At 47.9% G+C, this 26,347-nt stretch overlaps 1 protein-coding gene across 2 annotated transcripts in view; it reads left to right on the forward strand.

The window, feature by feature from the left end:
* ARHGEF25 (Rho guanine nucleotide exchange factor 25) overlaps window positions 1-26,347 on the forward strand; it is a 728,124-nt gene that overhangs the window by 163,226 nt on the left and 538,551 nt on the right. Inside the window, exon 1 of one of the 2 annotated variants that reach the window (XM_069230833.1) lies at window positions 7,888-8,396. The exons of the other annotated variant lie outside the window; for it this stretch is intronic. Within the exon in view, the coding sequence (XP_069086934.1) occupies window positions 8,303-8,396 (94 nt within the window). The 5' untranslated portion in view covers window positions 7,888-8,302. Of the gene's footprint in view, window positions 1-7,887; window positions 8,397-26,347 lie in introns of those variants that run through there. 2 annotated transcript variants of the gene reach the window in all.

Below are 26,347 nucleotides of genomic sequence, written 5' to 3' on the forward strand. Positions count from 1 at the left end.
ACACTACCACCTCAGTTTGGACCAAGCCATATGCAAATCAGTCTCCATCCCATTCTCAGTGGAACAGTCTAGCCCAAACAGACACGCCAGGTCCTTCTCAACCCAGAACACAAACAACCGAAGACTGGTATTGTCTTTTTAGGGCTCATCAGTCAGGTATAGCTCAGTTGCAGTGACATGCATGGGACCCAAGTCTGAGCACACCCATCCCACCCAGGGTGTCACACTGAAATACAGCAGATGCCCCTCCGCTATTGCAGAGGAGCCTCCCTTTTCCCCACCTGCAGCAGCAGCTGCAAAACTTGAAGAATAAAACAATAATAAACCATGTTTATTATCATTTTATTTTTCAAGGGGCGGGGACATGGGGGATGCTAGGCAGGGAGGGGGAGTGGTGTGCACCATCTGAGACGGACAGCCAAACCCACATGCGCACTGAGCTCTGTCCAACCTGAGCTGTGTTGCCGGGTTGGAGACAGCAGGCACAGGCTCTCAGTTTGCCTGGGAGTGCGAAGCCAGGTGCTCAGGCCAATCCTAATGCTGCTCTCATGCTGCCAGCAGCATGAGAGCAGCATTAGGATTAGCCGCATGGCAGCCTGTGCCTGCAGTGAGTGGAACCAGAAGCGCGGTGATGCAGCGGCCATCAGGTATGTTTTTTTAAATGTCATTCCTATTTTTCTTGCATTTTTGTTTTGTGCCCCCACCCAACAGTTTGCCCCAACAACATCCGTCCCTGCTGAAAGATACAGTTTGCTTGCTTCTGATTTGTTAATGCTGGTGGCCTTCACATCATTTTTTTTCTGTTTGACTTTCCCCTGGAGAATGGCACAAGTGCCCGCCCCCCAAACTATTCACCATCACACAAAAAATCACTATATCATGTCATAGCACATTAAAAAAAAGATTAACTATTAGGCCATACTCCACAGCAGCCGCTCTGCTGTACAGCATGGCTATAAACATTGACAAAGCCAATACCTCGCGTAAAAGAGACCTGTTGGCTTTGCCAGTGGTTGTTCTGTGTGCAACATACAGTGGTGCAGGACTACAAGACACATGCATTACTTCCAGTCAGATGCCAACTGGAAGACACACAATGAAGTCTGACAAGGACACACTGCAGTCTGTTGAAATGCAGTTGGGGGTTAGCCAAAAGTGCAGGTGAGAAGTTCAAATGCTTTGATTGCAGGTGTGCTGGTGATGTATGTAGCTAGTGTCAGCATAGAACCACAAGAGCATATTGCACAGCAATATTTAGCAACAGTGCGCAGGCACCAGGAATGCCCAGGAGATGTGTATGTTCCCATTTTTAGGTCGAGTGTGCAAGTGCTTTGACCTATTGTAAGTAGTGTGGGCTTCAACCACGTCCACCGCACCCCCATCACTTTCACTTGCTCCTGGGCTTGCCTTTCAAAAATCCTTTGTTATCATTGGTAAATGCTTTATGTTTGTCCCTCCTTGGGGCGGTTTTGTTAACGCCTTGCAGACTGCCCCGATACATGAATAATTTCATGATTGCTAATATGTTTGACTGTGAGCAAACTTCTTTTTCTTTTTGTGTCTCTCCTTCGTGCTCTTGCCGGCAATGGCGCTTTAAATTGGCTCGCTTATGTCAACTGTTTTACTTTTCATTTTCAATTTAAGTGGCAAAACAAGTAAAATTAGGAATTTGCAATGCTAATAGCTCTAACTCATTGCATTGCAAATGCTTGTTAGGGTTGAGCGCAAAGCACTCTGTCCCTGGTGTAATCTCTCTGTGGGCTTTTAACCACGCCCATGTCAAGCCCATCAGGTTGGTTGGTTTGGGGGGCTTGCCTTTTAAAATTAGCTTGATTTAATTAGTGAAAGGCATGCATATGGCATGCTTTTTCTGGTGTTTAGTCTGCTTTGAGAGCACTGGCCAGCTACTGAAAACATATAAGGCTCCATGTTTTCCATATGGTTTCTAGACTACTTTTTCTCTTTATTTCGTAGGCAGCGAGATCTCGCTGGGCAGTAGTAGAGCGCTTTGCATGATATTGACCCTGTTACATGGATATTTGCACTTTTGCCGGTTATATGGATATTTGCACTTTTGCCGATACGTTTTACTGCAAGCAAACTTCTTTTTCTTTTTGTGTGTTTGTCTTGAGTTCATGGCAGCCGTCGGCTCGCTTACGCGAAACTGTTTTACTTTTCAGTTTATGTGGCAAGAAAAGTCCAGTTAGGAGTTTACAACACTATTAGCTTTAACTCGAGCAAACGCAAGACCCATTGCATTGCAAATGCTTGTTTTTAATTTGAAGCACATGCAACAGCAAATATCAGCTGCTTGCTAGAGCCCTTCAATGAGTGTACCCTGAATGTAGTCTAAAAAAAACACGGAGCCCTAGTCAGATATGTGAAAGTGGACCGAGACAGCTGTGTAAGTAGGCAGAAACATTCGTACAAAACATATATTATTTATTTTTCAAATTAGGCACTGCCTGTTACCATACTATTTTTCCTATGAAAAATATATTTCCAAACTGAAAGAACCGAGTTGTTTTACTTATTTTAAACGTGTTTCTCTTAATAGGGCGTTGTTAACTTAATCACTTCTGTCTATATATGACTTAATATTCCAGCCAATCCTCAATTTTTAAAAGTACGTTCTGCGGCTCTCGGCTTCCAGAAAGTAAAGCAGGGAGTTGAGTGCGCTTTTCTCTGTCGAGCTCTTTTCCGCCACTGGAGGGCGCAACCTGACAACACCACAGACAGGACTCATCTGTCCATGACAAATAGAAAACTCATTCCGTTCCTTTCTTATCTCTTCTCCTTTATTTCTTTTTTATGCTTCTTTTCTGTTCTTTATTTTTTGACACTTCTTTCTTTCCTTGATTCCCCCCTTTCTTCATTTTCTGTTTTCCTGCCACGTTATGTTCTTATTGTCTTCTGTTTATAGTTCGTGCTTTAATTTTCATGTCTGGTTTTCATTTCGTTTTTTTTTATTTTTGTATCTTGCTTCTCTTTCCTTCCTTTCCTTCTTTTTCTGCCTGGTCCCATGTTTTTCAAGTCCCTTTTCATTCATTTATACGTTCGCTATATTTTTGTTATTTTCTCCACTTTCTGTCTTTTTTGTTTTTTTCACGTTTGTACAATTCCTTCTGTATTATTTCTTTAATTTCCTCGGGGTTTTCTTTCCTCTTCTTTATTTAAAACTGTTAGTTTCCCCTTTATATCCCTTGTCTAATTCAGTATTTTTCCTGTCTAGCCTTTCTTCACTATTAAATGTAACTTTTACTTTTCTTTGTCCTTTATGTCACTCTTTCTTCTCGAATGTTGAGTTAGATCTCAATCCATAAACAAAGCATTGATTGCAAGTTACTTTGAGACAAAGTAACAGGTCCGGTCCAAATGAAAGTTTCTCCCAGAGCATTGTAGGTTGATTTTTGCAGAGATCCCAAGCTGTCCCATGCTAGTTGTGAGTAGCTCTTCCACTCATTTGGTTTCTGCATCTTGATGCCTGGGATTTACTTTATAGCAGCTGGCAATCTGTGTGATCTTGGACAGATATTAATCATCGTCGTATATTTTAAGTGATCTCAAGTTGTTCCATAGTAATCTTAATAAATTACTTGCTTTTATAACACCCTTTACAAACAGTCTTATCTTTGTGCGCTGATTATAGCTTTGTATTCAGTCTTCCTCTGAAAAACGAGAGTCTGAGTGGGCCCTCTTGGACTATGAGCCTATCTCAACAACGGGTGGATTCGCACACCCTGCACGTTTACCAGTTTAGTCACGTATCAGAGATCAACGGAGCCAGTCTTGTTTTCGCTTTGCATTCTGAAGCTTTTAGTTCGAATTTAAAATCGAGCCAGAAGACAGAAAATCCCAGAATGACAGAAAATACCAGACGTCTCAAAAGCGACTAACACAATCAAGTGGAGCAGCTTCACCTTTGGACACTGGAGTTTTTCTCCCGTTGTGTTTTAGGTGAGGGCTGACAGAGCATGTTTTCCTGTCGGACGTTTCGGCTTCAGTTCAGCTTCTCTCTGTAACTAGACCGAGAGCCCCCTCCCTTTCTGGATCTCTGTGTATATAGCTTTAACAGTTCTCTTTTTGGTAGGATTTCTGGCAGAAACACACATACTTTCCAATGCGGTCCCGAAAAAGTAAAAAAAAAAAAGGCGAGGAAAATTCCTTTGCGGATGTTTTTATGATTGACGCGTCTATTCTTGGGAAAAGCCGACTGCGTGGTGTGGGCGAACACCGGCGGCGCTGTGATTGTGCTCTCTTCCAAGCTGTGTTTTCTTTTTGACCCTTTAAGACCTCACTAGCTTTGATTCCCTCTCCCTGATCGGCCTCGTGCGGTTTTTGACTCAGGCACTCCCTGAAATGGACGCGGCTTCATCAGAACGCCCTGTGCGCTCAGCATCGAAGCCCGCTTCCAGCGCCTGCGGTGGAGACGTCCCCCCATAGCCACATACGACACGAAGGCCACCGGCTCCCCTGGCCCCATCTTATGCCAGCTGCCTAAGAAGTCTCCAGCTCTACCCTGGCTCTCTCAGTGCTCGTCACTCCGTGTCTGGCCTAGGCCTTCAAGATCCCAATAACGTGTTTGTCACTCTGCAGGGGGCTTCTTAATTGCTTCATAATACTGCCCGTCCCTTCCCACCCCTCAAAGAAACGCAATAGCTCAAGAGTGCTCTATAAATGATTGCCAAGGCATGCTGTGAGCGCAGTTCTAGGAGCCTCTTCCTATGTGAGATGCTACCCCTGCGCCATCTGTTCTTTGTCATGCTATGCAGGTTTCTAGAGTGCACTATTACTCGGGACGGTATCTTGACACTTAGCAGGTGAGAGTCTAGTGGGAATATTCGAAAAGCCAGGTCTTCACTTCTTGTGGAATCCAGGAAGTAAGGGGAGGCTCTTTTGAGTAGTGCAGGTCCTTCTATGTTTTGTGAGCGATGTATGGGTTTGAGCCCCGGATCTGCTTGACTGTATCCCTGGGTTATGTGCAAGTAGGAGTGTGGACGAGTGGAGAGGTCTCAAAGCTTGTGAAAGCAGATGCAATTCTTAAGGGATGCTGGGCCAGTGCTATGTAGTGCCTTGAAAGCGTGTGTGAGGAGTTTCAATTGTGCTCTTTAGATATCGGACTCTCTCCTCCATGTTCAACTCCCTCTCCTGTCCTCTTGTGACAAGCTCTTTGAATTCCTCTGCCACCCATCTTAGAACCTGTGGTTACCTTCTCTTGACTACCTCCAGCCTGATGTTATCGTTCATGAAGGAGGCCTGAAGCTTTCTATATTGGACACAGTACTCCAGAGGAGTCCTCCAGAATCTTAAGCCTCCCGAACTGGGCACAATACTTTAGATGTTTCCTCCTGAAATAGAGATATGGAGTTGAAGCCATGGCAGCAGGACTCAGTACACCAAAACTGGTACTGCAGGGGTCCACTTCAGAACTGGACAGAATGCTCCAGCTGCTGCAGCAAACACTAGAGTCAGTACTCCAGATGTGACCCCTAGTGCCACACACAGTACTCCAGCCAAGCCATCAGGAAAAAGGTACATAATTCTCCAGGTTGGAATGCTCTAGGAGACGCCACCAGAATCAGAAATAATATTTCAAATGTGGCCTCTGGTGCTGGATTTAGTAATTCAGATCTGACCTTCAGTGCTAGACGAGGCACAAAGAACCTGATGTATTGATCCATGTTGAATCCAGGCAGACCTCCAGAACCAGGCAAAGTACTCTATTCAAAGCATCAATGGCAAGTCAGAGTATTCCGGGACACAGTGCTCCAGAAGTGACCACTAGAGCTGGATGAAAGAATTCATGTTTCTCTTTTGACATCCAGAGTATAATATTCTAGGACACAGCACTCCCAATCTACCTCCCACAGCTGTGACTCCCAGCGATAGCCCCACTGTTTCAGGTGAGGCGTCTGGAGCAAAGCATTGTGCTCTGGAACACACGAGTGGATATGTCCCTCAAGAACTAGAGTCAGTGCCCAAAATGAAGCCTTAGGAAAGGAATGCAATATATTAACCAAGGTTTTCGGAACAGGGCACAGTGCACCAGATTTGCCCCTTCCTGAGCCCTCAGGCCTAGACTCCAGAACCAGATACTGGACTCAGTTCTTCTACTGCAGAGACCAGAGCTACTCACAGCTAGGCTCAGGACTCAGGCATGACCGCTAGATATTGATGCGAAACATATGTGCCTGTCAGATATGAACACTTCAGAACACAGCACAATAGCTTCTGTAAGACCTTTAGAACTGGACACAAGACTAGCTAGACACGATTATCCAAAACTGAAAATAAATGATTTTGATAGGAACGTTTTCCTTACTGACTGTTAGAGCTAAGGGATATGTAGCCCGTCGCTTAAGTAAAATTGCAGCCAGAGATGTTACTGTATCCGTGCCACAAACTAGTCAGATAGCTCGGTGGATTAATGCGTTCGCTGTAGAAACTGTATGCAGCCTGAAAGGCAATGTTCCAGTCACAGCAGGACTGTCTCAGCCTGTCATACATCAGACTTGGCAATAACGACATCTATGATGAAATGCTCAGGAACCGATTTACATGCCCCTAGCACCGCCTTAACGCTGCATTAGCGTAATTTGTTATGACTCTAAGGCAGCGTTAAGGTGGGCATTCTCCCGCACCATATTTACAAAGAGACGCAATGCATGCATTGTGCTCCTTTGCAACCCCTTGCGCCACATTATGCCTGCGTCAGGCATAATGTATGCAAGAGGGGCATTCCCACATAGGGAGGCCCCCAAAAAATGGCACAGTGAAATTTTCAAGATTTCACTGCTTTATTTTTTCTGTCATTTTTAACCACTGCCCAGGGGAGGAATTAAAGTGACGCCCCGTAATAATGTATGGGCCTCGCTGTGTTTTGCTGCACTAGCGTCAACATTTTTTGACGCTAGTGCAGCAAAGCGCCACAACAGTGTCATAAATGTTGACGCTGTTGTGGTAAGGACCACCATGGTGCACCATATTGTAAATATGTCATCGTGGGGGCAAGAAGGATGCAAGAAAAGTGGTCTTGTAAATCTGCCCCTTAGTGTCTCTGTCATGTTATAATGTAAGGAGTCAATGCTGAACAAGAGAACGTATTCTCGAGGGTCCCTGAAGGGTGAGAGAGAGGGCTGTTTGGACAGAAATTTCTTGTGACCATGGAGGAGGGGAGAGCGAGGTAAGAGGGGATTGTGTCTGGAAATAGTAAAACTGCAACCCCAGAATCAACGCGTCAGCAGAGGAAGGACATTGTTTGAGGGTGCGGGTCGGCTAGTCTTTCTGAATGATGAATGAAGAAACGCAACAATCCACTTTCTTTTTCGTTGGGACAATTTCCAGGGAAGCAAATTCCAAGTTTTCGAAGGTTCAAGCGAGCGGCGATGTCTCTCTGGATCCGTCGAAGTGATGGCGATGTCGCCAGATTATCGTATATTGCTGCGTTTCTTTTCTTGGAATCCTTGAAGCTCAACAAGAGTGTGACCCTCTGCAAATATTTGCATATCTGTCCAGCTTCTGTGTGGGTGAAATCCCTGCTTCGTTGGGTAGGGGCATTGGGGCTACATGATATCATTTTAGGAAACCGAATGTTCCAAGTGAGGGAGAAATGAAAAGATCTAACCAGGAGGGACGTTTCGGAATAGATGAAGTTAGACATCTGAACCTTATTTAAAAGAATCCCCTCAGCAGATCCCCGACTCATCCCCACTCCCTCTCGGGTACAGGGGCAGAAGATGCAGACTCCCGTTTTTTGTATTTTTTATTTTTTGACAGGGGCGGGGGATAAAAAATGAGTTCCTTTCTCCTTCATCATCCTTGGGACTTGATATGGGTGGTAGAGGAGACCCACGAAGTGTGTGGCGGGGGCGCCCACGCGCCTGAGCTAGTCCCCTGCACCAGACCCAGTGGATCGGACGCTGGGGCAGTGATCCAGTGGGGCGCAGGGGTGAGTGTCGGATGGAGGCATCGGACGAGGAGTGCCCCCCGAGCACCGCCACACCCCAGCCCGCTCCGCGCCCCCTCTCCCAGGCCCCTAAGCCCGCAGGAGGGGGAGGAGGAGGGGAGCCGAGTCCTGGCAGCGCTCGGCAGCTCCGCCCTCCCTCCCTCCCCGCTCCCAGCCCCCGGTACTCTGTTGCGGCGGAGAGCAGCGGACTCCCATCTCTGTGCGGCGGAGGCCCCCACTCTGCCACCCCTGGACCGGCGTCTCCCCTCAGGACCCCCAAGCCCGCCACAGCCCGAGCCCCCGGGCTGGCTGCCCCGGCGTCGCCGCTGGTGCCATGCCGGGCATCGCGGGGGCACCATGAGGGGCGGACACCCGCCGCCCGGCTGCTCCTGCCAGCATCTCTTCCGCAAGGTCCTGGCCAAGTGCGGCTGCTGCTCCTCGCGGGTCCGAGGTAAGTGGTCCCAGCCAATCCGTCTCTGTCTTGGTGGAACTTTGCCCGGGGTGTGGGCTCCGGCGCACCCACGAACCCGCCACAGTGACCCCCCTTGCCCTGGGACACGGCCTTCGAAAAACGTGCCGCCCTATAGAGGTACACTGTAATCATTAATTAAAAGGTGGCGTTGGAAGGGTGCCCTGCAGTGCCACTGTGCCATGACTGGCTTCTCCAAATGATGAAGTGTTGACACGCACAGCACGGCAGCTCGTGCCCAGATCGCTACCGGTACACCCCGGGCAGGTGAGCTGTTGTTTTTTGGGGGTCCTTGGTCTCCACTGGTTTATTCCACTGAGGGCAGTGTGCAAGAAAACCCATCCCGCCCTTGCCTCTCTGTCCCTTCTGTTACTTTGTAAGTGTGCAACTGCTGCTCTCCTCAGCGGCCCAGCGTGTAGGTAGCCTCCCTTCTGGGAAGCAGACAGAGCCCTGGAGATCCAACACAACGTAGCGCTTGGCACGGGAACCACCAACGCCCCAGCGTCTGCTCTCCTTAATACCTTATATTGTGCGACTTGGTTAGGTCTTGTTTCAACAAATCTCTGCGCGAGCTGTTGTTCTCCGTAGGCTCTGGCAGGACAACAATAGCAGTTTCCTTTAGGGGACTGCATGGCACGCACCCAGGTGCCTCACATGTCTCTTTTTAGTCTCGGATGGTGTATTGGCTTGTAGCCTGGTATATCTATGAAAAAAGTATTATTGGTGAGGAGCGGATTTGAGTTTTGTGTCTTTGTTTACCCCCAAGCCCCTGATGTGTGAGATCAAAAAGAGCCCAAACCTGGATTTGTTTGGCCGTCCCTGTAGGCACCTTACTGTTGTCATGTCTCAGCAGGCTGGTCGCAACTGTTTGGATCTGGAGTGTGTGCAGAATGACATTCTTGTTGGGTTCTGCTTGTCAGTGGAACATTTGATCTACCCCATTTCAGAGTTTGGCTTGACCAGTGTGTCTAAATTGAGAGTCACACAAGCTATCAGGCCTACCAGCGTTGACTAGGGTGGTGGGATGGTGAGGAATAGTTTTGACGTTCTCAATTTGAGTTTGTTCAGCAACCTGGAGAGGCCCTGCTGTCTGTGCTCCATTTACGTTGCCTTCCATAACAGCTTAAGCCCTGGCATAGACAGACCCTTCTTTTTATTGGACTACCATCGCTGACACTGCCTTCCATAAACCCTGTCTTGAACCAGCACAGACAAAACCATATTGACCCAGCTGTTTATTAGACAAGCAGTACTGGGCACCCAGCCATAACACATGGTGTGGGCAAGTAAACACAAAACCTGGGAATTAGTCTGTGTTTGGGATCTGCACCCACTGTGGGTGTTTGCCCTTGTCCCTGCTTGGCTGGTATCATGATGAGTGCAGTGATCCCTGCTGGCATACTCTATTAACACCATTAGCACTTCTTTTCTGAAGCCCTAGCCTTGGGCAGCTAGCACCACAAAACTGACTAGGCCCATCTTCCTATGGGAACAGCAATGCCTTTTCCTCTTGGCGCTTGTGGCATTGATGTGGAGCATCTCAAAACCAGACAGAAGAGTTGTCTTGGCCCACACCTTTGGCGTTGACTCCCAGCGCCCCTGCCACTAATGGGTAATACCACAGATTCAGACTGAACTCCTGCCTCTGGGACCTAAGACCCTGAATGTGCACAAGAACAAACCCAGACAGGTCCTCCTACATGTGAGAACCTGCACCATTCACCTTTGCTCCCACGGCTGTTGACATGGATGTTGGCCCAACAAAATCGAACATCCCTATCTGTCTGCGGAACTCTCACCAGTGTGGCTCAATGGTTAGAGCGGCAGACCCTGAAGCAGAGATCTGGCTCAAGACCAGGGTTCAAGTCCTGCTTCGGCAGGTCTTGGGCTCAATTCCCCTTGACCAGATAATTCTTGCCTCAGTGCCTAATCTAATTCATGGGTCCCACTCTGCAACTCTGGGCAATAGCTTGCTTAATCTCCACAACGGCCCCAACAGCGCTTGGATGCCTGGCTTCACCCTGGGGGTGCTCAGGAGTGGGCGCCTCACAGGGAAAAGCCAGGAGGGGTTCCATAGCGGTATGAGTACAGCGCCTTGAGACCCTAACGGGTGAGTAGTGCGCTATACAAGTGATAATTTACATTTTACATTTACCTTTAGTGCTGCCCCCATCTGCCGGAGCGCTAGACGGACAGGTCCCTGATACCAGTGCCATGTCTGCTGAGTGGATGTTGACAACCACAAAGCTGGGCAGGGGCATCTCTCTGTGTGCCTTGCACCTTTGTGTCCAACATTTGCTGTCACAGACACCTAACACCACAAGCCTGGACAGCTCCATCTGGCTGTTGAACATGCACCGTTGGTGCTGCCCGCTATAGCTGCTGGGAAGGAGTTGCAGCACACAGAAGTACACACCCATTTAACCTATAGGACTTGAACTACTGGCACTCCTTTCATGGCGCTAGTGTGGCTGATTAGCCACACAACTGGGCAGCCCATCAGTCAATTGGACCGGCTCCCATGTGGACGTGTGACACCACAGAAGCAGACAGGCTGACGGACTGTGTTGCTGCACAGCAACCCGTTTTGGCTAAAAGCCCCTGTCATGGATTCCTGTAGTGCAGTGTCATTCTCTGGTGCCGTTTAATAACACCTGCTTGGTCTGGACTGCATGTGAGTCCACAGAAGATTTCTGCCATGGAAGTTGCATATGTACCTAGACATATGTGACCCATGTGTCAGGCAGAGATGTACTCCCCTCAGAGCATAACCTGGTCGTAGGTAGTGTGTGCCTGTGCGTGTACATTGCGTGGACCACGTAGGAAAGATGCGTGTATGCACATAAAGCGTATCATAACTGCAGGTAATGCAAGGTTTGTGTACAATAGGAGTATCCTGGTTCTGTTTATTACAGGTATGTGTGCATAAAGCGTGCCCTGGTACCAGGAAGAGAACGCGTGTGTACACTGGACATACTCTTATTGAATAACAGTGTGCATTTGGAGCACACCCTGGCGTGCACGCGGAGTATACCCTGTACCGTGCGGGGAAGAAGTTTACGCAGAGGGCCTGCGCAGTGGCGTGCAGAGACTATGGTGGTCATTCTGACCCTGGCGGTCTTTGACCGCCAGGGCGGAGGACCGCGGGAGCACCGCCGACAGGCCGGCGGTGCTCCAATGGGGATTCCGACCGCGGCGGTAAAGCCGCGGTCGGACCGGCACCACTGGCGGGGTCCCGCCAGTGTACCGCGGCCCCATTGAATCCTCCGCGGCGGCGCAGCTTGCTGCACCGCCGCGGGGATTCCGACCCCCCCTACCGCCATCCAGATCCCGGCGGTCGGACCGCCGAGATCCGGATGGCGGTAGGGGGGGTCGCGGGGCCCCTGGGGGCCCCTGCAGTGCCCATGCCACTGGCATGGGCATTGCAGGGGCCCCCGTAAGAGGGCCCCTACATGTATTTCACTGTCTGCTGCGCAGACAGTGAAATACGCGACGGGTGCAACTGCACCCGTCGCACAGCTTCCACTCCGCCGGCTCGATTCCGAGCCGGCTTCATCGTGGAAGCCTCTTTCCCGCTGGGCTGGCTGGCGGTCTGAAGGCGACCGCCCGCCAGCCCAGCGGGAAAGTCAGAATTACCGCCGCGGTCTTTCGACCGCGGAACGGTAACCTGACGGCGGGACTTTGGCGGGCGGCCTCCGCCGCCCGCCAAGGTCAGAATGAGGGCCTATGTGTTTGCAATCAGAGCGTATCGTGGTACCAGGTATTGTTAATTAGCACCTGTTTGTGCGTATGCGTGCGCGTGCACAGAGGACGCCATGCTGCCACCTAGAGAAAACGTGCGTGTGTGCACACAGGATGCCATGTAGAAAACGTATGTACCCAGGCATCATACCCTATACTATGGACTGAAGAGGTTGATGCGTGACTAACATATGACGGCACTAGGACTAAAAGTGTGTGCTTGTCTGCTCATTCGTAGCACTCCCAGTGGAAACAATATGTCTGTGTCCCCGTAGCATACTCTGGTACAATTTAGAGTGCGTTGTTCACAAGGAGCATACTCCAGTTCAAAGATAACGGAGCGTGGTCAAGGAAACCTGGGGTTTCCACGCGGAGCTGGGAATAGAATCTAACAATCTATGCAGGCGACAGCCGCGCGCAGCACGTACCGGCCGCACGTACCGTCGCGCTGAGGTGAGTGGCACTCCGTCGCGTGGCGCGCGCGGTCATGCACGCTACAGTTCTAGAGCTGCTGCGCTCAGGCCTCGCGCTCCCACGAGCCCAGAGGACTACAAGTACCAGGAAACACTTCTTCACTTGACGACAGTCTGGGAGTGCTGAAGAGGCCCCGAGACACGTCTCTTACAGATCTCTACTCACCCAATGTTTTTTGTGAGCATCGCGTCCATGACTGTTTCCTGCCAAGATACTGGCAGTTTCCAGTTTCTGGTGTGAAAAAGAGACCTCTGCTGTCAGCATGGGACCACTGATGGTCTCGACGTCCCTGACACGGGACATCTAGACGTCTCCTGACAATCCATGAGTGACTTTACTGGCCTGACATAATACTTCTGGAACTCTCTGCTGGCCGGATATGGCACTACTGATCTCTTCTTTGTTGGCCTGACATGAAACTGCGGGAGCTGTCTGCTGCCTTAGCATAGAATGGCTGGAGTTCTCTTCTGTCCGAACTTAGGAGCGCTGGACCTGTCTCTGCCTTCTGACATGGCACCGCTGAAGAGCTCTACTGGCATGACATGAAGTCTGTGGAGCTCATTGCTGTCCTGATATGTGCCTACTGACCCTCTCTCAGCTGGTCTGACAGGAGACTGATGGGAATATCGCTGTTGTCCTGGCATGAGATCACTGGACTCTCTCTTTTGGCCTGACGTGAGCTCTCGGCTGGCCTGATATGGGAAGCTCAGCGGGCTGGGTGTGGGAATGCTCGAGCGCTATACTGATCTGTCATGGTTTCACTCGAGTTCTCTGCTGTCCTGACATTAGACTGCTAGAGCTCCGTAATACAGTTGGATGGAGCCCCTGGAAGCCTGACACGGGACTGCCAAAGCTCTCTCTCTGCTGGCCTGACATGAGATTGATGAAGCTGTCTCTTCTGGCCTGACAAGAGACTGCTGAAGCTGTCTCTGCTGGCCTGACCAGGGACTGCCGAAGTTGTCTTTCTGGTGGCCTGACATGGTGCTGTTGAAACTGTCTCCTTCTCTCTCCCTGCTAGCCCGACATGGGACTGCTGAAGCTGTCTCTCTGGTGACCTGATATGGGACTGCTGAAGTTGTCTCTATGCTGGCCTGACCTGTGACTACTGAAGTTGTCTCTCTGCTGGCCTGACACGGGCTGCTGCAGTTCTCTCTCTCTGGTGGCCCGACATGAGACAGGTAAAGCTCTCTCTCTTTCTCTCGCTCTCTCTCTCTGTTACGTGACTACTGAAGCTGTCTCAGTCTCGCTGTGTCTGTCATGTGACCGCTAAAGCTTTCACTCTGCTCGCCAGGCCGGCGTTGTTCAAGCCGCCTTGCTCCATAAACGCCTTGGCTTTGTTTTTGGAATATGAGCCTCACAGAAATGCTCACGAATGGATTTAAAAAGACCAAAACAGACCCTGAGGCCGAGAAGCACCTGGACAGTGAATAACAGTATCCTTTTCCTTCTCGGCGGTGCCAGCCATAGGAACCCTGCTCAAGTTTAGAAAAACAATGCCGGCGAGTCCAAAATACATCTATGCAGGTGGCACACCCAACTCTCGATGCCTTTCCATTTTCATGGAGTTTCAAGATGTACAGCCATTAAACCAATTTCAGAGAATTGCCTTATATCTATACCATAACATTGCTCTTAAACCCACTCGTCACAGCTGGGATACAGTTAGTTTCTCTGTTGGAAGCGACTTTAGAGATGCCAAAGATTGAATGGGCATGGAGTTTAAATTTCACTGTTAGACAAGAGTAAAACTAGTAACCTGTGTGAGACAATGGCAATAGTGGGGAGTGTATGCTCCAAACCTCTCCTCTACTTTCTCCCAAGTGCCTAGATGCGGATCCTCTCACAGCCTGCCGTTTACCCAGTGTTCCTTTATCTATCGCACACGTTTGTGTATTTAAAGTGGCTGCATTTCGTTGTGTTAATAGTATGTAACGAGACCTTAGTCCCACACTGTTGGAACGCTTTACAGGAGCACCTGAATGTTGTTATTTTTAAATGACACGAGAATATTGAGTGATTTGTCGAGAATCAACGGATATTGAGCAGGTGCTGAGACTCGAATCTGGTTTCTCAGTTTTAACGTCGGCAGCTTTTGACTCAAGGTCATGTCTCTCCATTGGCTAGTAACGACGCTGCTTGAAAACGAACCAGGCTGTCTTGGCAAAGCACCCCCAAAAAACATTTTTTAAAAACTTTTTTGAAAGCGTCAGGCAGCCCAGCAGCTGAGCTTTCCAGTCACATAGCAGGTGAGCCGAGATCTTCTGCCATGTGTTTCCTCTTCGGGGAAGCGGTACCAGGGATCGCCTGCCTCTGCTAATGCAATAATTCAATTACCAGGCTGTAAACTGATATCGAAGCCATTTGGTGACACAGCATTGGTTGCCAGCGCAGTGGGAGAGCAGGTCAGTTGTTTGTGGACTTGGCACGGACGAACAAGCTAAAGGCAGCCAGGGGCTATTGCCTTGTGGCCCTTTCTGGCCAGTACCTTGATACCTCGCAAACGGTAGAAAAGCGCTTCATACAAACCCTTCTTTCAACCCATTTTATGACTCAATCCGGGATGTTCAATGGAGTTTGGCCGGGGGTGGGAGAGTTCAACCGGTGGTTTCCATGACAGCCAGCCTCCCTGCAGTGTCCGGACCTCGTGGGGAGGGCAGGGGCGTAAGGTAGGGCCCCTGTAGCCCTGCGTCGCAAGCAGCCCACGCCCCAACCACGTGGGTGTGTGAGAGGGGGGGGGGGGGGGGGGTGCTGTAGGATTGGCGGGGCTGGCGCTTCTTAAGCCCAAAGGCCTTAAATATCTGGATGGTAAGGAGACACAGGGTCTCCTCATCACTTTTCCCCGGGTAGACTCACCATTTTGCGTTGCCCATGGGGGCGGACATGTCTAAGCACTGTTGACCTGGGCCGCAGCGAGACCTGTTATTTTCAGATATTGCAGGGGGTGGGTAATTGAATAGGGTCTGGATAGGTGGGCGGCTGGTGGTCGGTCCCACCTTGGCGGTGAGGGCGAAGAGATTATTGGCGACCGTTGAGCTTCGGGAAAGTCCTTCTATTCAGGCGTTAAAGCATGTTTTCTGAGAAGCATGGTGCGGACGCAGGGGCAGCGTCCATTGTTGTCACCCTAGGAGCACTAGAGGAGCCTGAGCTAGCCTGGGGGGTAAGTGACACACGGCATCCTGCAGTTTGAACAGGAAGGGAAAGGGTGCACGGCCTCTCAGCTGGGAGGTGTCGCTTGAGTGGGAGGCCTTAGGGTTAGAGTTTGGAATACAAAGAGGTACAGGTTCCTTCAACCGAGAGTTAGAGCTGGAGTGGGAGGGAGTGTGGGGTCTCTCAGCTGGGATTTATGCAGGGCTTCTCAGGTGGGATTTAGGGTTGGAATGGGAGGCAGAGCAGGGTCTCTCAGCTGGGGGTTAGAACTGGAATGGGAAGCACTGCAGGGCCTCTCAGCTGGGAGTTGGAGCTGGAAAGGGAGGGGGTGCAGGGCCTCTCAGCTGGGTGTTGGAGCTGGAATGGGAGGGGGTGCAGGGCCTCTCAGCTGGGAGTTAGAGATGGAATGGGAGGGATGCAACGATCCAAGGTGGAAGTTAGAGCTGGAATGGGAGGGTGTGCAGGGCCTCTCTGCTGGGAGTTAGAGCTGGAATGGGAGGGGCGCATGGCCTCTCTGCTGGGAATTAGATCTGGGAGTTAGAGCTGGAATGGGAGGTGGTGCAGGGCCTCTCAGCTGGGAGTTGGAGCTGGAATGGGAGGGGGTTCAGGGCCTCTCAGCTGGGAGTTAGAGCTGGAATGGGAGGGGTGCAGGGCTTCTCAGCTGGGAGTTAGAGCTGGAATGGGAGGGATGCAACGCTCCAAGGTGGAAGTTAGAGCTGGAAGGGGAGGGATGTAGGGCCTCTCAGCTGGTCACTACCGCCAGTGGTGGCGGTGTCTCAGCGCCCCTTGTCCTCACACTCTCTTTGCCTGGTTGCTGCAGCAGACGGGCTCTCGGGGCACAGCTCAGTTTCTTCAGGTGGCAGCAGCGGCTGTTCACAGCCTCCTCCCCAGGCTCAGAGGATGCCCCTGCCAGCTCTAGTGGCACTCAGGGGTTGGCGCAGCTCCCAGACGCCGCTTCTGCTGCCAAGCAGAGTCCCAAGCCTCGGGGCCTCGTGTTGTTGTGGCAAGTTATGAAACAAACTCCCAGCTCCACTGTTGGGATGGTCCTGTCTCCCGGATCCGGACAGGGATGCAAGAGCAAACCTTCTTCAACCCCCGCCCTCTTTTTATCTGGTCTTCTTTCCCTTATGCCTTTCTGCTCCGACTTAATGACTTCACATTTACATTCTTCTATTTTCGAGTGCTGTTCTCTTTTCTTTTCTTTTCTCCATTCAATTTCTTTCTCTGCTCCCTGTTTGTGCTCCGGTGCCATGTGTGAGTGTACTGATCAGATGTGAGACCTCGGGCCTATACAGGGCTTTAAGTGAAATGAAAAAAACTGGCGGGTCTCTCTAAGGGGCGGGGCCGATGTAATTAAGGGCGTGGCTGAAAACTTAAGCTAAAATCATAGTGTGGCACCCCACTGATATTTTGCTGGGTTTTTCTGTCACTGCATCCAGATAATTATTACAACAAGTAACATTACACCCACATAAACCACGACTATTGGCTTTGTCAATGAAATAAATAAGCAACAACTTCTGTGTATAAAATATTTAAAATGCTTCAAATCTGAAATGAGACTGTAAAGAACTGTAACAAATCTTTTTGAAGTGACATGAAAGGCAGTGAAGGGTGGTACTGCTGCCGAGTTAAGATTTTTTTTTAACCCGAGGGTGAGGACAAAAATGAAGTGCCCAGCAGAGACCCGTCTCAGCACCTGCTTTTTAGAAATGCAGGTGTTGAGCAGCGTCAGGACCCGGCCCACTTAAAGCCCTGAGTCTATCTAGTTGGCCCGTATCACTATCTTTCATAAAACCAGCGACACTGCCCGACCCGCTGGTCCAACAGATCAGTGTGTCTGCCGGATTTTTGGCTTTTTATGGGCCTGTTTTGTGGTCTTGTGGGCCCGTTTTCACTAAAGAAAACAATGGCGGCGGCAAGGTCAGGTCTTCAGTACCTTGCATTACACGAATACAGCCTCTTTACAAGTTCAAAACTGCCCCAATTTGCCAACAAGGGGCACTTTCTTTTAGCTATCTGACTCAATTAAAGGGGCCACTTTTATTGTGGTATCTGGGCTTTCTCCCTCCCTCCTTGCATGTATCGCCCCTCCCTCCCTTCATTGTGTTTGCTTTCTGTTGGTAAGCGAATGTCTGCCTTCCCATATTTCTTCATACCTTTGTGTTTCTGTTTCTACCCTTCTTCCCCCAAACTCACTCCATTGCTTTTCCATCCTCCCTTTCGGCACCCTCCTTCCTCTTGTCCAGTATCGCCTTCTCCCTCCTCTACTTTTTCCTTCTTTCTCTTTCTCCCCTTCACCCTCTTCCTTTCATCATGCCCATGCCCTCCCTCCCACACTCTCGTTCTTACCCTGAGGTTGTACAAGATCAGTGCTTAATTTGTCAATAAAAACGTGCCGGTGCCCAAAGCCCTCCTCTCAAACCCGCGGCTGCTGCGATTAAATGTGCAAACATGGAATACTGAGGCAGTGTAGTCCTGAAGCCATCTGGGGCCTCTTCAATCCGTTTACTGACACTCCCTGCCCCTACAGCTCACTCCTGCAGCTTTCTGCTTTCTCCCATTATGACACTTTTTCGTTTTTCTCTTCCTCCGTCTTTCCCATATTTCTTTTGCTCACATAAGAGTAAGTGCCCCCTCAAAAATAAGTGCCGGTGCTCCGCACAGGAAACAACAAGTTCAAATTAAGCAGTTTATAATATAAAAGTGTAAACGTGCCCGAATGCAACCTTTTCGGTTTCAATCCCCTCACCTTATGTCTAAATATAACCACTGGGGACAATCTGAAGCAAAACACTTGCTAAACTTTCTAAACAAACACACGGCAAAGCCTCCCCTCTCTCACTGTGTTCGGCTTTAATGAGGCGCCTCCTCCTGCACCAGAGCACACCAGGCGCGCACAGTCACGAGGGTCTGCGTCAAGGGATACCTCGAGGCTGAGATGGGTCAGGACTGCAAGAGTTCACTGCTCAAAGCTTGAGACGAAGTCTGCCAACACACCTGGCGCTCTGCACCTCCAGAAACACCTAAACGCATCAAACATCGGATTGCAAACTCCAAACAAAATGGTCTGCAAGCTGGAGAGGTTGGGATGTGGTTGAGTTTGTTGTCCAGAGCCATGGATGCACTTCTCAAGGGGTGGATGTCAGAATGTCACTAGTAAACATAGTCTCATACAAATATCCTGTCATAAATATCCTTCTACAAAATCTTGTTACATTGTGTTCAGATTTTCTATTGATAACCGCAGTCGGGAGTATTTTTGTACAGTATTTAGGGCACAATATTTCTGTCTGCTGTTACATTTGGTGCGATATCCTGGTGCCACGCTGCCACCAAAAACATGAAAAACTGCATTTTGCACCATTGGGAGACTGGTTGGGCATACAAACTTGCCCTCAGAACCACTTCACCACTGCAGAGGGTCACCCAACATCCTCTCATAGTCTTAGCACAGGTGCCTTACCACACCTAAAATGTCAGTCAAGCTGCCTCGGAGGTAGCAGTGCAGGCCCGTGTTTTTATGACATGAGTGCCTGCTTCTGAGGTTTCTGACTGTTGGTCGACCCTTAGTTCGCAGTTCCTCTGCCCACACCGGTGCTTAATTTGAGCTGGTGGCACTTATTTTTTCCTCATAAATTATGTGCGACACAAGAGAGGGAAATTACAGAGATCAGAAAGATGGAAAAGGAGAAAGATGGCAAACCGTCACAAAAGGAGAAAGAGGGAACATCTAGGAGTGGGATAAAGGGGGAAGGCAGTGTCTGCTGGTGGATGAAAGCGGTATGAGGTGGGTTTAAAAGTACCAGCCTCGGTATTCCTCGGGCCAATGTTTAATTCTTTCTTTCACAATTCAAGCACTGACCTAAGTTCTCAAATATTGCTTGCTCTTAAGATTCTTAGATGGTGCTGGTAACCCACAAGTGCTTTGTCTGCAAGTGCATGTCATTTTACTGTAAGTATTCTGAAACCAGTGCCTTAAACGGAAATATAGAAGTGCAGGCACTCTCTATTTAGAGAACCTTTTTATTCTTGAGAAGTGCCGGTAGTCATCCATTGTAATGTATTGCAACAGTGTTGAGAAGTGCAGGTACTCTCCCTTTCAAATGAAAGAAGTGCAGGTACTCAGTACTGGACAGTACCTGACTATTTAAAGCACTGCCTAAAACTGTTGCATCAGTAACTTGTGAGCATTTGGTACTTTTTCACGTATCATCTTTAGATCTTTCTAATGAGAACTCTGGCACAGCCACCAATACACCTGTATATTGTACTCTTGTCTACTCTTGTCTACATACCTTGCTTAGCTTTTTTTACAAGTGGCTCATGACCAATTACACTGTGATGCAAAATCCTTGTAAAAGTTCTGCTATTCATGCACCTTTGTTTATTTTATGCAAATGCCCAACTTAACATTTTGCATACTTTGGTAGTTTATGCAAAAAATAGCACAAGTTATTGATTAAAAAAAACTTTGGAACTTAGCACACTTTTACTCAGAAATGACTGCGCAAATGGCATACAGTAAGTTTGCATTAGTTAACGCACTTCTAGGGACTCCCAAGTTTGATCTTTTCCTAGAGTTACTCAAGTTTTTAAGTGGGCTGGTCCTGGCAGGTCTTAGGAACAGCAGTAAAGAAAAAAACGGACTTTGAAATTGGTCCCTACCGGGCCCTATATTCCTATACTTAGTTTCATAGTAAAAAACTGATTTCTCAACAATGACTGTTCACATTTTACGTCATCTTTCACGTTGTACTTCATCTTGTATGCACTAAGAGTATTTGCTTTTCTTTAGATGTTGTGTTTCTGTAGTTTTGTCTTTCATGAAACATATGACTGAACTGATTTGTGTCTAGGAGTCGGGGTGAGTTCAGGTTGTGTGTGGGTGTTCAGAATTAGGCATTTTTGAGAGCTGTGGAGTTAAAGATAACTTATTGCACATTTTTGTAGCACCTATCACTGGCTCATAAAGGCGTTCAGACCTCATGCTCATCCAGTCATTGGAGTCTCTGCTGAATGCACGGAGTGACGGTCACGTTTGGCTCAATTGTAGTTATAATTTCATGTGAAAGAGTGTGAAGGATGTATAGTTGTGGAAATATTAACAGGCCCAAAGGAAAATGTGATGTTTACAGGTTTGGAGGAGTGGATATGTGTGTGTGAGAGAAGGCATGGTGAAGGGAAAGTGACACAAAGAAACACATGCAGAGGACAAAGTGAAACGGCAGTGATGACGTGGAAGGAGATGACGTGACTCATACAAATGGAGGACTTCAGAAGTCTGTGGAGAGGAAAAAGGCTTGCGTGTAAGTGTGAGAGACTACAGAGGAAAGAGGTGGTGGGCAAATGGGAGTTATGGAGACACTCCGGAAACCACTATCCATTCCACATCCCTCAGTGAGGCTTAGTCTCATAGTTTCAGAATTGAAACATTTTCTTTTCTAATTACCCTGAACAAAATATTCACCTTTATAATTATCTCGCGCTGCTGAAGTTTTAGATGCCTGTTCATTGCTGTATAATATGTCTGGATGCAATAACAGAAAACTCAGAGAGAGGTACCTAAATACTGGTCAGGTGGCAGGGCGTATGAAACGCAAGATTTTAGTTCACATGTTTGGAGTCCTGCTTACACGTTCATATACTAGAACTCTTTGTTTAACTCTTTTGTAACCTTGTGTGTAAAATCTATTTTGCACGGATCCATGTTTGAGAAACGTGTTCCTTATAGACAAATATAATGTAACTCTGTTGCTAAAGACCCACTACTGTTTCATTTGTAAAATATTTGGCAATCCTTGAAAGGGATGGACTTGGATAGAAAATAGTCTGGGACACCAAAATAAAAATGTGCCTCATATTTTCAAATCGGGGCACTTTTGAACTCATACAGGCATGCTCTGTAGGTATTTTGGAAGGAATGGGAAAATGCATGCTTTTGTGCTTGCTTCAGGCTGATTGTGGTAAAACCAGGGAAATCAGTAGCAAAATCTGGCCCACCAGACTGTAACACAGGCCCACAAACAGTCAAAAAACTATCCCATACACTGACCTGTCAGACCAGTCCTTCTGGCACTGCGAGAATGCCCTATAGGCCAGCTCAACCCTGCTTTGGGGTTTGGTGCGCACTGTATAAAACTGCTAGCAAATACATGAATGAACAAGAACCTACATCAGGTGGCATAACAGGGTAGTATAACACATGGTATAGCATAGCATGACTTAAGAACATCCACAACACCGCATAATATAACTTAGACAGTTTCAGTCAAGAGCAGCCTTGTTCTTTTGGGAGAGTACGATGGGTGGACAACTAGATAGTGGCCAAATAGAGTAGACTGATGCACACACGCCACGTTATCGTAGAGGCAGGAGACACACTATACATGGAACGTAAGCAGTCAAAGTAGCAGAAAAAACATTTCTGAAAACATTTGCAAGGGTGGTAATCATATACGAGGAGTGATTTCTTTAGTGTTTTTACAGGATTATATTATTGTTAATGAACATGTAAAATAGTTGGGAGACGTTGATCACTTTATGATAAAGAAACACATATTTTTTGATACGAGCAGGTTATTGACTATTCATACCCTAATGTCCCATGCTCAGTCTGAGTCAGACCGAGAAGTGAATCAAAGAGAACAAGCATTTGCAATGCAATCGGTCTTGCATTTGTGAATGTTGGCGCTGAAAGTGGCATTTTTTTTTACTTTTGTTTTTTTTGTATACTAAGGAAGCTGTGGGTACCTGTGGGTGTCTGCAATTCTGCGAATTCCTTTGCAGAGCCTCCCCCTAGTCACGCGCGCCCTCACTGGGCCTCTTCCCTGGGACTTGCGTACTTGCACCCTGGCATACGTCTGCACTTACAGTATTGTTATCTTGCTATACCACCCAATCAGAGTCCACTGCCGTTACCCTCAAAGTCACTCTAAGGAAGCAGAACAACGTGTTTGGAAACTGGAGCATGGGCAAGGGGAGGGATGCAAGGAGCGGGGTATAGAAACAGGAGGGCTTTATTGCATAGGGTTTAACATCCATGTTGAGAAAAAGACTGCCAAGAGATCCGTCACACACACAAGCTGCGTCTCAGAGATCTAACAACCTTTGTTTGATTATATAAATACTTTTTTTCTTATGCAGTTAAGTTTTCAAGCACTGCAAAATACAGTTTGCCAAGGGGTGTTGTGTAGTTAAATGCCCTGATCTGCTGATAATTTAAATATGAACCATATTTATGGGTTGAAACTGTATGTACTCTTTTCACATGTTAAACCTCTGGGCAGGCTCTTATTTCCTCAGTGGCTCTTGCTTTTCAGTTAATATGTAACCCTTGAGCGGATCACAGAATGTCCGTTGGAACAGCTGACACACAATCTTTCTTTTATGTTTGCTGTCCTGAAATGGAGAGCACCAAAAGGTGCTCGCAATGATCCCCACCAACAACATGAACGCATGCATGCAGTGTATAGAGAAATGAAAGAAGGACCAAAAGCGAGACCCTCACCTTTACAGAAGAAACTAGAATGTTTTGGGTGAAGCAATCGCTTCCTCTTAGATGACTGTTGTTGTTTTGTTGATCATTGTACTGTAACCAATGCAGCAGTGTTCTCATCCAGAACGCAATATATTTTAAGCCAGTAATGACAGCTAGGTAGATATATAGTTTCGTTTATATGCTGTTATAAATGATGTTATTGTTAAAACAACATCTGAGATGCCATGCCTGAGCCGCCCGTTTGTTTGCATGGTTACATTAGGTGAGAGCAAGAAAAGGGAAGCTTCGCTGAACACGAGCAGCAAACCAAGAAAAAAAAAATCCCCCAAAGAATAGATAAGCACAACAAAGCACAATTATACAGTAGTTAGTCCCTGCTCCCAAAGAGAAAAAGGAGAGACAAAAAGGCATGACTGATTAGCAAGCAACACTGAAACGAACAAATGGAATGGCTTTAAGCCCTCAGAAGAAGTATACTAAAAGTATACAAGAGGCTCTACACTTACGCTCAACCTAAAAATGACCCAGATGACTGAGACACCCGGTCTGTGACATACAGAAGGCCAGGATTGGAGTGTGTGGAATAAAAACGCAGACCTGGAGTCTGCACCATGCAGAAAACCTGCTCTGCGACACAGAATACCAGGCTTGGAGTCAGTGATGTACAGAAAAACAGAAAGGCAGTCTGTAACACACAGTTGAGCCTGTTTTTTGTGGTGTACAGAAAACCATGTCAATGGCATATAGAAAACCAGGCCTGGAGGCTGCGACATACAGACATCAAGTCTGGGGTCTTCAATCTACAAAAAGCAACGTCTAAGACATAGAAAACCACTCCTCAAGTCTATGATGTACAGAAAACGAGCATTTGCAATACCAATAGGTCTGGCTTTAAAGGAATATTATATGATAATAAGAAGCACTACAAGCAAATAGCATGGGAATGACTGCCCTCACCACATCTGTGCAGCTCCCAGAGAAGAACAATATAAATGACCTAGTTATCTAAGACAATTTAATAGCATTCTTTAATTGCATTACAGTGTCGTTCGTGCCTCTGAAAAGTCAAGCTTAAGCAGCTGGATAAAAAAAATGAACACAGTTGCTTGGAAGGCAAGTACTTTTTTGTGAAAGCATACAACTTCTCCCCATCAAAACATACTACATGCTTCCAACATGTGGGAAGAACCAAGGGCCCTCTCGTGGTGATGCTCACATAATTGTCTAGCGACAGCTGCGCTGTCAGGCCAGACCATGACCAGGTCTGTGACATTTAGAAACCAAGGCCCGGAGCCTAGGACATACAGAAAATCAGGTCTGTGACCTATTTTGTTATGCTTTTCTCCCTGATTTGCTCAGTTTGTGTGTAGAGGTGAATGAGGTTCCAAGCTATGCATGAAGCTCTTCCTTATATTTGTCTTGCAGCCCTCTACATGCAGAATCCCGAAAGAATGGAGCTTTGCGTTTTTGGAGGGTCCCCTTAGTGCTGTACCCGCTCTGGGTGTTTGAGCAAAGCACCTCACGCTGCTGCTGGTGTCTGTCAGTGAAGAAAGCTCGCAATAAGTCTTCCACAGCTGCACCTGTTAGGGCTGTGAGGAAATTACATCGGTGCTGGATCTGTATCTGGTCTGAGTGTGAAAATCAGACTACAAAGAAACCTTTTCACTTCACGGAAGCCAGAATTATTGGCTTTGTCAATGCTTATTTTAGCACGCCGCTACGAGGGGTAAAGGCAGTGGTGGATCTGTAAGGGTAAAAAGACATTTAGCAAAAGCAAAATTAGTGTTGAGCCAGTTCTTTTGCCATGAACAGTGGAAGCAACACCAGGCCTCCACAGAGGAGCTGCAGAATACAGAATTGACGCGTAGAGGCCCATGTACTGGCTGCGAGGCCATTAAGGCCATGGGAGCAGATGGAATACATCCTAGGGCCTTACAGGAGATCGCAGAGGTGGTGCCTGTATCGTTAATAACCCACTTATGACTGACAGAGATGAATGTGGAAGTTCGCAGTAAGTATAATGTACCTCACTTGACAAGCACAGGGGTGGGGCGCAGCAGAGTCTGTCTGCGGTAACCCAGCCAGCCTGATATCGGGGGTGCTGATCTATGACAGGGGACTCCAAAACCATGAGAGCAGAGCATTACCTCATCCCTGAGGGGAAAGACTTGCGCAAGATACTTTGTCTCTGAGTTTTGGCTTGTTAATCAGGCACAAAGATCCAGGTAGAGTGGCGGATGTGGACAATAGAGGCATCAGGAAAACGGTGCATATTAGGCACCTGTCAATACTGTTCCACACACAAGAACCGTGTACAGTGGGAACCTGTTAATACTCCATGCACAAGAACCGTGTACATTGGGAACCTGTCAATACTGTTCCACCCACAAGAACCGTGTACAGTGGGAACCTGTTAATACTCCATGCACAAGAACCGTGCACATTGGGAACCTGTTAATACTGTTCCACATACAAGAACCGTGTACATTGGGGACCTGTTAACACTGTTCCACGCACAAGAATTGTGTACATTGGGAACCTGTTAATACTGTTTCATGCACAAGAACCGTGTACATTGGGAACCTGTTAATACTGTTCCACGCACAAGAACCGTGCACATTGGAACCTGTCAATATTGTTCCACACACAGAACCGTGTACATTGGGAACCTGTTAATACTGTTTCACGCACAAGAACTGTGTACATTGGGAACCTGTTAATACTGTTCCACGCACAAGAACCGTGTACATTGGAAACCTGTTAATACTCCACGCACAAGAACCGTGTACATTGGGAACCTGTTAATACTGTTTCACGCACAAGAACCGTGTACATTGGGAACCTGTTAATACTCCACACACAAGAACCGTGTACATTGGGAACCTGTTAATACTGTTTCACGCACAAGAACCGTGTACATTGGGAACCTGTCAATACTGTTCCACGCACAAGAACCGTGTACAGTGGGAACCTGTTAATACTCCATGCACAAGAACTGTGTACATTGGGAACCTGTTAATACTGTTCCACGCACAAGAACCGTGTACATTGGGAACCTGTTAATACTGTT

This window comes from Pleurodeles waltl, chromosome 4_2 (genome assembly GCF_031143425.1).
Source record: "Pleurodeles waltl isolate 20211129_DDA chromosome 4_2, aPleWal1.hap1.20221129, whole genome shotgun sequence".
In the NCBI taxonomy this organism is placed as follows: domain Eukaryota; kingdom Metazoa; phylum Chordata; class Amphibia; order Caudata; family Salamandridae; genus Pleurodeles; species Pleurodeles waltl.